The sequence below is a fragment of the Manis pentadactyla genome, chromosome 14, assembly GCF_030020395.1.
Source record: "Manis pentadactyla isolate mManPen7 chromosome 14, mManPen7.hap1, whole genome shotgun sequence".
NCBI lineage: Eukaryota > Metazoa > Chordata > Mammalia > Pholidota > Manidae > Manis > Manis pentadactyla.
In genome coordinates this window covers 82,211,766-82,225,805 of record NC_080032.1, presented here as the reverse complement: position 1 = coordinate 82,225,805, position 14,040 = coordinate 82,211,766, and the positions used below count along the sequence as shown (strand labels likewise).

Below are 14,040 nucleotides of genomic sequence, written 5' to 3'. Positions count from 1 at the left end.
AATTATTTCTGGAATAGAAAGCTGAGACGATCTCCCCCCTTTGGCCAAAAGAGCAGAGAAGACTGTAAATCAAGGAAAAGGTGAATATTAGATTATGAGAAAACTTCGGTATTCCAAGTATATAAAGATTATTTACTTTTCCGGTGTCTATATATTTTCTCTTTTTGTGGAGGAGAGGAAACTCTAAAAATATATGATAGATGTTTTGCCATTAACACCGGAAAAGTGTGGGGGGGGGGAAAGAAAGGAGGGAAAGAGCAGGTGGTCAATATCGTTTAATTAGTAGAAAAAGCAACATAAAGCAGTCCACCGATGCCAGTTTTAATTTATAATGTTCTGAGAGTATAATGGATTTATTTACAGAAGAAGTGATTTAATCTTTGCAGTCTGATTTTTGTTTTAACCATTCATTGGGGACAGTTGATATTTTAAAGCCAGGGTAGTTTGAAACTTAGTTAAGTACCTTTGGGCTTTTTATTGTGGAAGCAAATATTATCATTTTAATGTGAAACAACTTGCAAGAATTAAAAGGCTCATTTGTGATTTACTCTTTTACAGATTTCCCCCTTCAGAAATAACTATTGCATTAAGGCTCTTTGGCAAGAACTTATTATAAATCAGAAAGTGTTAGAGGTTCAAAGGTTGACATTTCTGAGGGCTGATACTGTCTTTTCATGCCATACAAACAGGTCTAACATTTAGGAATTCTTAAACGTTCAAGAGAAGTTGTGGAAATTCCCAGCCTTTTTTTTTTTTTTTTTTTTTTTTTTAGTAGGAGGAAGCCAAGTTTTTTTAAGTATGGAGGTTAAAGTAATCCTATGAGGGAGATAGGAGCTTTTAAGAAGAGGTGACCTCCACCCAAAGTCAGCAGCACACGTTAACTAGGTGGAAGCAAGCGAGGGAAAAGGGGAGCTGAAATGAGCGAGGGTCGGTGAGAGGGCGCTATTTCACCCACCCCGAGTGGAATCTGTGGAGCATCAGCCAGAAAGCCAGGCTTGATAAAGGTCAGGTTTCCGTAATCATCTCAAGTCTCTAAATCACACCGGCCTTCTAGGAAGTATTGAAACCTACCGAAAGGATTGTCTGTCTAGAAGACAAACATCCCTTGAATGGTTCCCAACCACCCGCGTTCATTTCAGAAAGATAGAGGAGCCGGCTGGGCGGGCGTTCACATCCGCCGCAATGCTTTCCCACATGATACTGCCCAGTAATTCACAACAGTCTTCCTTCCCCGCCCAACCGCTTTGGGAAGAAGCCCCTGCTTTGCCTACGCTTCTCCGAGGCAGCGCCGCACACAGCGGTAGTTCCGCTGCAGCTGCAGGCTGAAGCGACAAGGAGTCGTCCCAGAATATGTAACAAGGGCCTGGGGGAGGGAGGGCGACCGAGTAGGTCGTCGCGGAAAGGGCGGTGAGCTTCCAGCGGGCGGGCAAACAGCCGCGTGCGCTCCGCAGGAGTGGCGGCCCCGCCGCAGTTCCCCAGGGGGTCTCCGTCGGTGCGCGCGGGGTGTTCTTGGACGGGCTCCAGATGTCCTCAGCTGTTCTGAGACAGCAGCAAATGCGATCTCGACCTGAAGTCTGGAACCACTTTGACTCTTTTAAGCAAAGGATGCCCCTCACTTCCCTAGCCGATGCTCCCCACTCAGGTCGCCCCACGCAGGGGCCAGGGAGGAGGGTTCCTGCCCCGCTCCCCGAGCTCCCGGGCGGGCTGAAGGCTCCTTACAGCCACCGGCGAATGGCCCGCGACCTCCGCGCGGAGGATCCCGAGCGCCCGCGCTCCTCTGCCCCGGCTCCTTGGCCTCCGCCTTGCCGGGCCGCCCGGGCGCGGCTGCTGCGGCGCGCGGGGGCCGGGACTGCCGGGGCCGGCCGCTCGCCCTTGGGGGCCTCGGCGCCCGGACCCGCCGCGCAGTCCTCGGCCGCAGGACCCGGCGGGAGCGCGCCGAGGCGCCCACGCCCCCGGCCTCGGGCTCTGGGGTGGGGCTCGGCCGCGCGCGGGGCAGCGGGGCGGGAGGCCGGGGCGCTCCGCCACTCGCCGCGCCTGCCCGGCTCGGGGCTCCCCGCGCCGCGCGCCGCCGCCCCCGCCCCCCGCCAGCCCGCGCCCTGCTCGCCCTGCGCGCGTTCCGAGGGCGCCACCTCTTTGCGACTCGCTCACTTCCCCGGCAGGTTTGCCTGGGAGCGTGTGAACATTCCTCTGCGGGGCTCTCAGCTCGCCTCCAACCTGCGCCGCGCGGCCGGCACGCCTCCGCGCCCGTGAAGCGGGGCCCCGCTGCCCTGCCGCCCGGGCCGCCGCCGCCCTCCGCGCCGCTCTTGACCCGCCCTCACGGCCACCTGGCCCTCCTGAAGGACGGCACACGCACTTGAGACTCGTTCTCAGGGTGTGTGGAATCAACTTTCCGGAAGCAACCAGCCCACCCGAGGAGGTAGACAGGCGGCTATGTATATAAATGCGGGTCTCTGCAAGCGCCCCTGGAACCAGACGGCCGAGTTCGCGAAGAAGCCGACTTCAGAGGGGGGAGCTTGCTTCTCTTTTTAGGAGGGGTTAGCCCCGCTCCCCGAACCCAGGAGAACGGCCGGCCAGATCAGTTAGACATGTCAGCTCGTGGCTCTCACTGATGCATAGATAAAGCCATTTCATTTTTGTTATTAAATCAGAGGAAGCGCCTCTGATTTTTCCCCCTCTTTTCGGTCCCTTTTAGCCTGTGTGGTTTGGAAAAAGCACAGTTGGAGTAGTTGGTTCCTAAATAAGTAAGTGCTGAACGGCTCCAGAGAAAGTTTTTCTTTTTCTTTTTCTTTTTTTTCTTTGCAACTTGGGAGATGCCCTTGATTGCGGACGCAGTTTGAGAGCAGGCTAAAGGGGAAGCGGTGCCGTGCGGGGTGACGGAGATTCCGGACTGACACCGGCCCCCTTTCCACTCTGTTGCAGGTCCCGGGAGCGAGAGGATACGATGCTGCGGAGGCTGGTTCGGCAGTGGAGCGTCGCGGTGTTCCTGCTGAGCTACTCGGTGCCCTCCTGCGGGCGCTCGGTGGAGGAGCTCGGCCGCCGGCTGTAAGTGCCCTGCCCTCCCCAGGGCGCCGGGCGCGGGCTTGGGAGGCCAGAGGGGGAGGCCGCCAGGCTGGGGCGCTGCCGAGCGAGGGCTCGCGGCGGTCACAGGCACTCCTTGCCCGGGTTGGAGATCCGGAGAACGGGCTCCCTGCCGGGGGCTGAGCCGCTGTCCTCAAACCGGGCTGGAGAACTGAGTGAACCCCAACGGGAGACCTCAGGCAACAGGCAAATTTTGCATGAGTTTCCATAAATGGAAGCTTTTCACAGAATCTCCTCTAAGCAAAGGTCCTCTGCCTCCAGTGAAAGAAGAGAAGTGATTTTCAGGACCTGGGGAGGATTTGTAACCCTTAGGATTACAAGAGGTAGATAACTCGGAGGAAGCCGAGGGATTCAGACCACATAGGTGTGCGTGCGCGTGTATACATGCTGAATGTGGGTGGCAGTTTGTGTCTGAAAAGCAAAAACCTTACATCTAATTTTATTATGAATGACATAATTTTAAGCATATAAAATGGACCACATTACATAATGAAGGCATATTATATAATAAAGTAACAACTTCGCAATGGCACAACTCCAGAGTTCGTATTGATACAGTTCAGGAACGCTAGTGTGCTAGATTCCAAAATGAATATTCCAAGAAAATACACGTTTTCTTGGAGTTATTGCTAACAGTTCTTTAATCCGGAGCCAGCTATTTGCACTGTAGACCAAAAGCTTATATTTTGGCAATCTAATTTGGTGATTCTTTTAAAGACAGTTGTGATTTTGAAATAGCCATACGCTTAAGCACATCAGAGAAATATCAATAGGTCATACGACTGAAAAGTTGGAAGAGTGGCAGAGTAACATTATTTTAACAATCTGTTGGACCTAGCAGTTTGTCAATGTATGCAATACCAATTGGGTGATCTTTAAGCTGCAGATTCTGTTCAGAATGGGAAACCATAAAGCTAAAGCTTGAGAACTGAGAAGAGTTTGCCTCTGGAGAAGGAATTAAGGAGCTTTCACACTAACAATAAAAATAGCAATGTCCAGTATTTACAATCAAATCCATGGTGCTTCCTTGTAAATTCCCAAGGGTGTACAAAAAAGGCAACTATTTTATATGTGCCCTTGGTCCATTATTATTAGAGCAGAAAATCTTTAAATGAAATTACTTTAGACATGTCTGAACCTTGGCACCAAAATGAAAATCTATTACGAATCTCCTAAGGCAAATTGTGTAGGACGTTGTACTGAAGATAAAGCTGCATTGTATTCTTCAAATCAACATTTTGCTGATGCATTTCTGAAAACTGTCTTCAGAATTTTTGCTTATTTTGAGACTTGTATTATTTAAAATCCATTTAGAAATACAGGTGAAGACTGGATTTTTAAAAGTATACTTAAATACTAGCCAAGAAATATTGTCTTGGAACAAGGCCAATTTTTCTGTAAAGGTGCTTAATACCTGTTTTCTCTTTTAAGAAACAGTTAATGGACCATAATTAAATCCACTGTTATGGCATAAAAATCATACTAAGATGTCCTGAAGGCTATTTTTAACTCTTTCTTTGTTGCACCTTGCAAAATACACATCAGAAACCATTTAGCAGCCAGAGACTCTGTTACAGTTTTGTTTGTGGGTGAAATATAATATTGTAGTTAAACACTCACACTCAGCAGATGGTTATAAAACTACCACAAAACATTCTTATAGTTAATGGCTAGTACATCATCACATTACAGCCATGGTTCTTCATGGAGACTGAAATCATCAGTAGATGAAGATGTTTCACCAAATTATTCCAGCCAAATGGAGTTTAAAAAAACAAGTCATTATTTTTGCATTGCTGCCAAGTAACATTAAATGTTGTGTGCTAGACAAAACATTTGTCTACTATTACCCTAAATCAGCCTATTTCTTGAAAGAAACTTTAACATATAATCAAACCATATTACTCCTCAATTACTTTTCACACCAAGTCTTAGGAAAACTGCTCGAGATGTTCTTCTAGCTACGGGCTAGCTTTTAAAGGAGAGGAAACTGCTACAACCATAACACTTCCTAAGCCATGCAGAGGAGGCAATTATAAGTTGTTATAGTCCAAAAGATTTTAATTAATGGACTAGAGCATGAGTAAATTGGAAGTGGAAAATCAACATTCTTATCCAGATGTTTATGGCTTTGAGCAGGTAGCAACCTTTGTGTTTAAGTTAGAGAGGGAACCCCAACAGATTCACAAACCTAAAACATCATTGACTGATTTTCTTGAGAGCCAGACTGGGTCTGTTCCATTTAATGAAAAGCATAACTTTCGACTGAGTCATTTGGGTTGGAAGGGACTTCTGGTGAGTCATCTTAACTCTAACACCCTAACCCTGACTCTTCCATGTACCACAGAACTTTTCTTCTCAACCCCAGACTTCTTCCCTAGAAGACTCACATCAGCACAACCCTGCTGCTGTTTCCTGTGCTGGGGAGGAATTCCCATCAGTCCATTTATTCCCTGTGTTCCTTGATAGCTCCTTAGAAATTAATCTTCTTTCTCAAAAGCTCCCTTGAGAGTGATGGTCCTTTAAAGCAGAAGAGCTATATTTTGACTGAATTTTGAGTCTTCTGTAGTAAGCATTTCCCTTTCCCCACCATTTTTGTTTTTGTTTTTGTTTTTACAATAATCAAGGGAAACTGGCAACATACTTGTTTTTCCATGTTGGAGTCTAGATATGTAATAAACACTGTGTGAACCATTGTGCTGTGTAATGTTTACAGACATATGGAGTGATAGACTATTATAGAGGCTATATTTACAACTTAAATATTTCAGAATTATCTAAATTGAAAGCCTCCTTAGTTTGACTTTAGTCCTCACTGCCTATGTACATCTAGTTTGTACATGCCAGTCATTTATCTTTGTGACAGTTCATGTCTTATTTTAAAAATAAATAGAACACTCTGTGGACCTTATGTCTTGTAGATGATAAAAAATACTATTACACTCTTGGTCCTCTCATGCAGTTGGCCAATCACAAATTCATTCTTCACAATTTTTAAATGCAGATGTCTTCGAACTGTGAAGTAAATTATGTAACAGCATTTCAGATGTGGCATTGAAGATCTGTGTTTTCTATAAAACAATTACCTACCAGGCAGAAAAAAGTTTGTACCTCTCAAGAGATGTACTATTTTAAACTGGACAAAGTCATACCGTATTGTAGCTTTTTATAAAATAGAAGAGTAGAATGACCACTCTTATTTCCCATGAGAACCATCCTGGGAAAGTGCAGTGCTTGACTTAGGAAGGCACTGTGACTCACAGTTGACAGGCTGGCCAAGATGACAGGCATATATGCCAGTCAGAGGGGGCATGAGCAATGCGGGCCAACCATTAAAAGTTTTGCCTTCAAGTTAAGCTACAATGGGCTGTGTTACACATTTGGAGAGCAATACAGATGGGGTGGATATCTGCCAGGAATTGAGAAAGAAATAAAAGCCCCCATATTATAAATGATCCCTGGTTAAGAGCTTCTTTTAATGTGACATTTTGCTAAAAGGTAACTGATTAAGCTGCAATACTTACTAAGTATGCAATTATATTAGTCCTATTATTCTTTAAAACTTACTAAAGGACATAAATGTGTTGTACCAAAGCCTCAAATTTGTACATTATTAAAAGTTTCCAGAATACTAACTATTGCAAAACAAAAGTAAGTGAGTTTTAATCTAGTCACATGTGGCCCCTTCAAAAAGGAAGAGAGTTCTTCATGCCTCGTTTAAGCCAGGCTCCTGTTAAATTCCTTTCCATTAAGCCATGTCTTTTTTGAACAAGTTACATGGCTCAAACTCAGTCCACACACTAAAATGCTACAATGAAGTTGGCATTCTGGCTGTAAGGGCCGGAGAAATAATGTCTGTATTTCCATGGCTTACTCTTCTTTGACTCACAGTGTAACTAGACAATCTCTCAGACAATCCAAACTCTAGGGACCCTGGTTCCTTATTTTGATGGTGAAAATGGACTTCTTGGGGCAATAAACCTGATATTCCAAGGAAACCGATAAATTGCCATCTGTTTGCCCAGTGTCATGGTTCCCGCCACAGACTCTTTACTCCGGGCGCCTCCCTTCTTGCTTCATTGATGTGCATTTCTGCTTCAACAAGAGAAAGGGTTGAAAAGCAATCTTGGTTTTAGAATCAGAAGACTTAGTTTTTGGAGCCCTGGCTCTGCTGTTCTCATTGTGTGGGTAAGGAAGGGCAAGTCATTTCATCTCTCTGTCTATAAGATGAAGCTAACACTACTTATGATTGTCATTTTCTCTGCGGAGTTAAAAAAAAGTTGTATAATGAAGGCAATCCAAGACCCAGATACCGTCGTGTCAGGGAGGTAAGAATACTTGGGAGGTGGCCCTGTGAAATACCCTCAGATGCTTTTGAAAAGGAACCACTTTGAAGGGTTATTCAGTGGTCCAAGTTGGAGTTAGGGGAGGCAGAGTTGTAGCAGGCATATGAATGGTTAATGAGTGTGATTCTTAAGTATGGTTAATAATATATGCAGAGAATAATAAAAAGAGTACATGCACGGACTTCAAGCAAGAGTCAGGGTGCCATCTAAAAGGATTGATAGAGAATCAGTTTACTTTTTCACTATATTTTTATTGGAATGTTGTTTAGGTAGAAAAATTGGTTCAAATGTGTTCCTAAAGATATTTTTAAGACCAAGAGAACAAGTAGTGAATTTCTCAATTAAGTACTGATAATGCCCTCTGAAGTTCTAAATTAAAAAAAAAATTGGCCCAGAAGAGAAACAGAATGTTCTCGCTTAAACACACAAAGAAACCCATTTTAAAGAGACCACCCACTACTTTACAGAAAAATACATACACTTTCTCTCTGACAGCTGGCCTTCAAATATAGATTCTTGGTAACCATAGTCTAATATCATGTTAAAATTCAGTCTCTTAGGTGGTTTCCAAGAAAGGCTTCACTGCTCATGTCATCCTGCAGCCTTTGTTTGCTTTTTAGTCTTACAGTTTGCTGTTCTTGGAGATTCAGTATCATTAGTTCTATTGGGGGAGCAGTGTGTACATGCACACGCATGTGGGAGTGCCTGGGTGAGTACTCAGGTCAGATAAAATCAGCCTCCTTTTTATCTGCAGGCCAGGACTTGGGGATTTATTTCCCTAACACAACTCTAAAAAACATGAAAATAAGCTCAGTGGTGTCTGTCCATTTCTGAGAATCACTCAATCATTATATTTTAAATTGAGAAAAGAGCATAGACGTCTCTGAATCTGACTCTTTCCTTTTAAAAAGATGAGGCTGCGAAGGCCCGTGAATGTTCACGCTGTCACCAAGGTCACAGACCTAGGGAGCCCCAGGTCTCACACTGGGACGTGGAGCAAGCGCCTCCTAAGCTGCGCAGTCTCCCTTCCTGCCCGGCGGGCCTGCTGCTCTTCCAGGCGGTGCTTTGTCATCAGGCCAACTAGAACGCTAAGAGCCTCCCTGTCCTGTCGTTGTGGTCGCTACCAACCACTAAAATGTCCCTGTTTTCTTCCTCTCCTGCTGTCTCTTCCTTAAAGCAAAAGAGCCGTGTCTGAGCACCAGCTCCTGCACGACAAGGGGAAGTCCATCCAGGACCTGCGGCGACGATTCTTCCTTCACCACCTGATTGCAGAAATCCACACAGCTGAGATCAGAGCTACCTCGGAGGTTTCCCCCAACTCCAAGCCTGCTCCCAACACCAAGAACCACCCCTCCCGATTTGGGTCGGACGATGAGGGCAGGTACCTAACTCAGGAAACCAACAAGGTAGAGACATACAAGGAGCAGCCACTGAAGACGCCCGGCAAGAAGAAGAAAGGCAAGCCTGGGAAACGCAAGGAGCAGGAAAAGAAGAAACGGCGAACTCGATCTGCCTGGCAAAATTCTGACATGGCTGGGAGTGGGCTCGAAGGGGACCACCTGTCTGACGTCTCTGCGACATCGCTGGAGCTCAATTTACGGTAACTGGCCTCCGCAGCAACAGCTTCTGGGCGCTCTCAGCCGCAGAGGCTCCCCTGCCTTGGCTTGGACAACCCTAGAATTTTCTCCCTCATGGTCCCTCTGTCAATTGCTCCACAATTTAAAAGCTTACAAAACCAAGATGGCTCAGAATATACCGCCTGCCTCAAAGCAGTGTCTTCTTGCCTTTCAAGGGGTTCACTAAATCCATGTCTCTTTCTCCACCATCACAACCTCAAAGCCAGTCCTTTAGTATCCTATTAAATTATTTCATTTCTTACTCAACCTTCAGAAGCTCATGACCACCTCCATCATTTGCTATAGAAGTGTATTTATTCCCCCACTTTCACACCTTGGCAAATTTTCTTCATTGTTTTTCATTTCTTACTTTTCTTTCACTTCAAGAGAGAACATAGAAGCCTTTGATGTGATTTACAAACACGACAGAACAATATCTTACCATAAACAATTCTGAGCCGTTCACATTTTTACTTAAATTTATTTAAAATTTTAAGTTATTTTCATCTAAATAAATTAAAAATTTTAAACACACTTTAAGTTTATTTAATTAAGTTTAACCTTGGTTTCTACCAAGTCATGAAGGAAAGTCATGATTTCTGAAAATTTTTTAGGTATTAACTTGGGAAGAATATACGTTTTTCTCATGTATCAATCCATCCACTGGCAAGTTAAAATAATTTTTCTAGGGTATCTAGGAATAATAAAACTTCACCTGTATGTGGCTTATTTATCCTTAGTTCACAGATACAGGTACTAAGGACATTCACAGATTCGGGAGTTGAATATCCTAGGTTTAAGCCTTGGGTCTGAACTTACTAACATTTACAGCCTCGGGCAGGTTACATGGACTTTCTGAGATTCACTTTCCTCTTCTGTGAAAGGAAAATGATAATTTAACAACCTACTAGAGTTGGGTGAAGATTAAATGAGATTACAAGGGTTAAATGCTTGCCATGTAGTAAACATTCAATAAAGCATAACATTTTGGTGCTTTTTTATCTAGTTCCAATTGTTCTGTCCTGCTTAGGTGGGTGTAAATGTTTCTGTGAGGCATAAAAGCGACAAGTATTCATCTCATGAGCTAGAAACCCAGGGCCTCCTGCAGCTGAAGTCCTGACACAGTCCTGGAAACTGGGGTAGGACTTGGAACTGAATTTATCCATTTATTTAAAACATGGATTTATTTCTGGGCACTGAGGCCAGTGCTGTGTTAGGCTGCCTCTTGATCTGTGCCTTCCCACTGATAGGATCTTTTGTGTTTTTACTTTTCAGTATAGCACTTCTGAGGGATTTGAAAGTAAGAAAGACAAAAATGCATCATATGCAACTAATGACCTTATTTAAAGAGTGCGTTCTTCTCCAGTCCTTTTCTCTGGTAGAGATAGGATTACAGAGTGAGGTTTCAAAGGGGAGTTTTAACCTATTTACTATCACTTTTCTCCCTGAATTAAGTTGACAAAACCATTCATTAAATAGCATATGAAATGATAATTGGATAAGTAGTACAGCTTCGTTAACCAATGGGCAGTGGCACTAGAGAAATCTTTAACACAGTGAATGACTTATTCTGCAAAAATCTAATGGAGCTATGAGGTAACAAACACTGTAAATCTTGGCTCAATGTACATATTCAATGTATTTTAAGATATGATCCCAACTGTACATTTTTATAAGTAATACAAGGGCTTTACTTTGTTGCCAGAACCTATTTTTATCTATTGTCCTACTGTATGTGTGTGTGTATATATAAATACACATATGCACACATATTAGAGTCATAAAAACAAATGTATAAATACCTTTTTATGGGTTTTATTTATTTAAGATTTGCAGTGCTTTTGCGTATCTGGAGAATTAATGAAAGTCAGCACTTGTCAATTCTTATCCCTAAAACTACACCTGAATTTAAGGAGATCTAGTGAAAATTACGCAGTGGCCTAATCAAATCCAGACTTAGGACTGAAAAAGCTAGAATGCTTCTGATTCTCTCTATTCCCTGGTTGTAAGGGACATTCATGGAAAGCTCTGTTTGGCAGCCATATGTTGGCACTCTCCCAATACAGCCCAACAGAGGTGCAGGGAAAATTGGGGAAATTTAGGAGTCTGCTGGTGAGAACATAATGGGGCTCTGCTCCATTTGGAGTTTCTAATCCAAACAGAATCTTTTCAGAATAACTACTTTCAAGTTTTATAAGCAGTTGTTTGTTAATGTCCTCTCTTCAGTCTATTTGCATTATTACATGATGATTAAGAGGTCTGGTGATAAGGCAAGCATGAACATTATTATAATAGATGTAGTATTTCTTAAAGGAAATGATGACTGAGCTAAACCTGGCCTCCTCACATGAACCAATGGGAAATATATAGCTTTAAATTTTGGAAATTACATTTTGGAATTTTTGATGTTGCTAATGAGATGTCCAGATACAGTAGGACTCATTTAACTGAGACTAGATATTTTATCCTGGTAAATATTAATTTAGAAATAAACTTTTCAATACAAAAAAGAGCGAGGACTCTAAAGCATTGTCTCCCCTTTCTCTTTCTCTCACGCCCACATAATAAACATACACATATATTTTCAGGTCATGATACATGTTTTGCTTGGCTCTTCCAATACATGCCTTGTGAAAGGTAAATAGAAGGAAGAATAACAAGCAAACTGGCCAGACAGGGGGAAATATAATTAAAATATCTTTTCCTTGGCCCTTTAGTTTACTCCTTTTTTCTTTCTTTCCTTCTAAGGAATCAATTATCCAAAAGACTGTTCATTCCCTCCTTACTTGTGTTATTCTTAAACTCGGTTGACTACATACCATTTAGTTCAAAAACATCGTACAATTGGCCTTGTACACAAATAAAGATGTACACATCTTTGGGGTTTTATTTATAATAGCCATCCCCATCTACCTGCCATTTCAAATTTTAATCTTAAATTCTTCTTTTCTCTGCAATTAAGAGCTATTTTACCATTGCAGCCAAAACTATTGGTGAAGAGGTCAGTTCCTTAAGACATTAAAAAAACTCTTAATACTCAGCTTGCTTTTCTGTCTTCAAGCTGCACAGAAAATTCCTAAATTGTCAAGAGTTTGCTCTTTTGTAGCAAAGATGAAAGAAACTTAGTCCAGAGAGTTACACCCATGCAGGTCTGCCATGTAAAACTGCCCACAGCTCTGGCTGTTAATGCAATGAATTCCATTCTTTGTTGCTTCCTTAGAAACCAATACATATTCACTGAAGTAGACTATACAAGAGAGAAAGGGAAAGAGAAAAGCAGAAAAAAAGCTGTTAGCCCATTTAAAAATACTATCACTACAGTGTTAGAAGGGTTAAAAAAGGTAGCAATCCCAAGTAACTTCCTCTGAATAATAAAACAAACACAGTGGTGTGAAATTTTGTACCAGTGGTGTGTTTTTGTACCTTTAACTCAATTGATTCTTACTCTCTAATTTAAAATAGACTTTCCCAATGTCTAATGCTAGGCCCATTTCAAAAACCAGCAGAGTGAGAGATAAATAAGACTCAGTTTAGGCTTCAAAAATTAAAATCCAAAATTAGTTTTATTCATTAGTGTTTAGGGACAGTTAAAGAGATGACAGATATCATCAAATCATCAAGCAAACAGTTTAATTGTGCATCCTTCCAACAGTCACCCCAGATCATACACCTCGCCTTCACCTTAGCCCATTAAATTAGGGAGAGATTGGCCAAATGAGAACCTGAGCAGAATGAGCAAGCTTTGAATCACCTACGTCAGGCCCACACTGGGGAATAAACTTCTAAGTATGGGGTATTTGGTGATGGACTGCACAGCCTAGCAGCCTAGCCTCCTCTAGCCTTACTTCCAAACCCTCAAATTTGGCCCACCTCTTCCCAAATCTGCAAACTGGCCACTTTGGAAAATTCTCACAGAGTCTCCTGCCTCTGACAGAGTGTAATTAGAAATGTAAGCCCTTTCTCCTTCTGCACCACACTGATCATTTGGTCGTATGAAAGACTCTGCCTATAAAAGAGGTTCTAAAGGGGCAGGTGGATCCTAGCGATCCCTCCGCTAGTAGGTATTTACAAGAAGTCCCCTGAATTTCTATCCATTGTAATTCTGTGATCCTTAATTTGTACCCTCCATTTTATATCTCATTTGTAAGGAGAATTAACCTATTTCCTCTCTTCTTTCTGTTCCCTATTTTTGTTTTTTGCAGGAGGCATTGAAATTTTCAGCAAAGACCTTCAGAGGACATATTGCAGGATTCTGTAATAGTGAACATATGGGAAGTATTAGAAATATTTATTGTCTGTAAATACTGTAAATGCATTGGAATAAAACTATCTCCCCCATTGCTATATGAAACTGCACATTGATTATTGTGAATATTTTTTTTTTGCCAAGGCTAATCCAATTATTATCACATTTACCATAATTTATTTTGTCAATTGATGTATTTATTTTGTAAATGTATCTTGGTGCTGCTGAATTTCTATATTTTTTGTAACATAATGCACTTTAGATATACATATCAAGTATGTTGATAAATGACACAATGAAGTGTCTCTATTTTGTGGTCGATTTTAATAATGCCTAAATATAATTATCCAAACTGATTTTCCTCTGTGCATGTAAAAATAGCAGTATTTTAAATTGGTAAAGAATGTCTAATAAAATATAATCTAAATTACTTCATGACTCAGAAAGTGAATTATATATATCCTTTAATATTTCTAGTTAGAAGGAACATGACGTCATTTTTTAAACCGCATTTGATTATGGTCTGAAGTTTGCTGTGTTTATATTGGTACATACTCCAACATTTTCACATTAGCTTTTAGTTAAACAACACTTAAAATGTACTTTGTCCAATATTTAAGTTCAATTCAACAGAATGGCTGAATACATAGACATCATTTTATGAAGTATATCCCATTTGAAGTGAGGACGGGAGAGCTCAGAAAAAAAGCAAAGAGAAGTCAGGAGAAAAGATTAAAGAAACTTCGTCCAGGGA

At 42.2% G+C, this 14,040-nt stretch overlaps 1 protein-coding gene across 3 annotated transcripts; it reads left to right on the top strand.

Moving 5' to 3' along the window:
• Positions 1-2,261: 2,261 nt before the first annotated feature.
• Positions 2,262-13,716, top strand: PTHLH (parathyroid hormone like hormone). Of its 3 annotated transcripts, none has more exons than XM_036889604.2 (4): positions 2,262-2,416; positions 2,920-3,042; positions 8,602-9,024; positions 13,243-13,716. In XM_036889604.2, the coding sequence occupies exons 2-4, from the start codon at positions 2,942-2,944 to the stop codon at positions 13,250-13,252; spliced, it is 534 nt and encodes a 177-aa protein (XP_036745499.2). In that variant the 5' UTR covers positions 2,262-2,416; positions 2,920-2,941; the 3' UTR covers positions 13,253-13,716. The 3 variants fall into 3 exon arrangements, with proteins under 3 accessions (XP_036745499.2, XP_036745500.2, XP_036745501.2); XM_036889605.2 differs by having other exon boundaries at positions 2,274-2,371; XM_036889606.2 differs by lacking the exon at positions 2,262-2,416 and adding an exon at positions 2,439-2,741.
• Positions 13,717-14,040: the final 324 nt, after the last annotated feature.

Excerpts from the sequence above, each read along its gene's own strand:
- PTHLH (XM_036889604.2), top strand. The coding sequence starts at position 2,942 with ATGCTGCGGAGGCTGGTTCGGCAGTGGAGCGTCGCGGTGTTCCTGCTG. Across the intron at positions 3,043-8,601 it reads GAGGAGCTCGGCCGCCGGCT|CAAAAGAGCCGTGTCTGAGC; the intron begins GTAAGTGCCCTG and ends TCTTCCTTAAAG.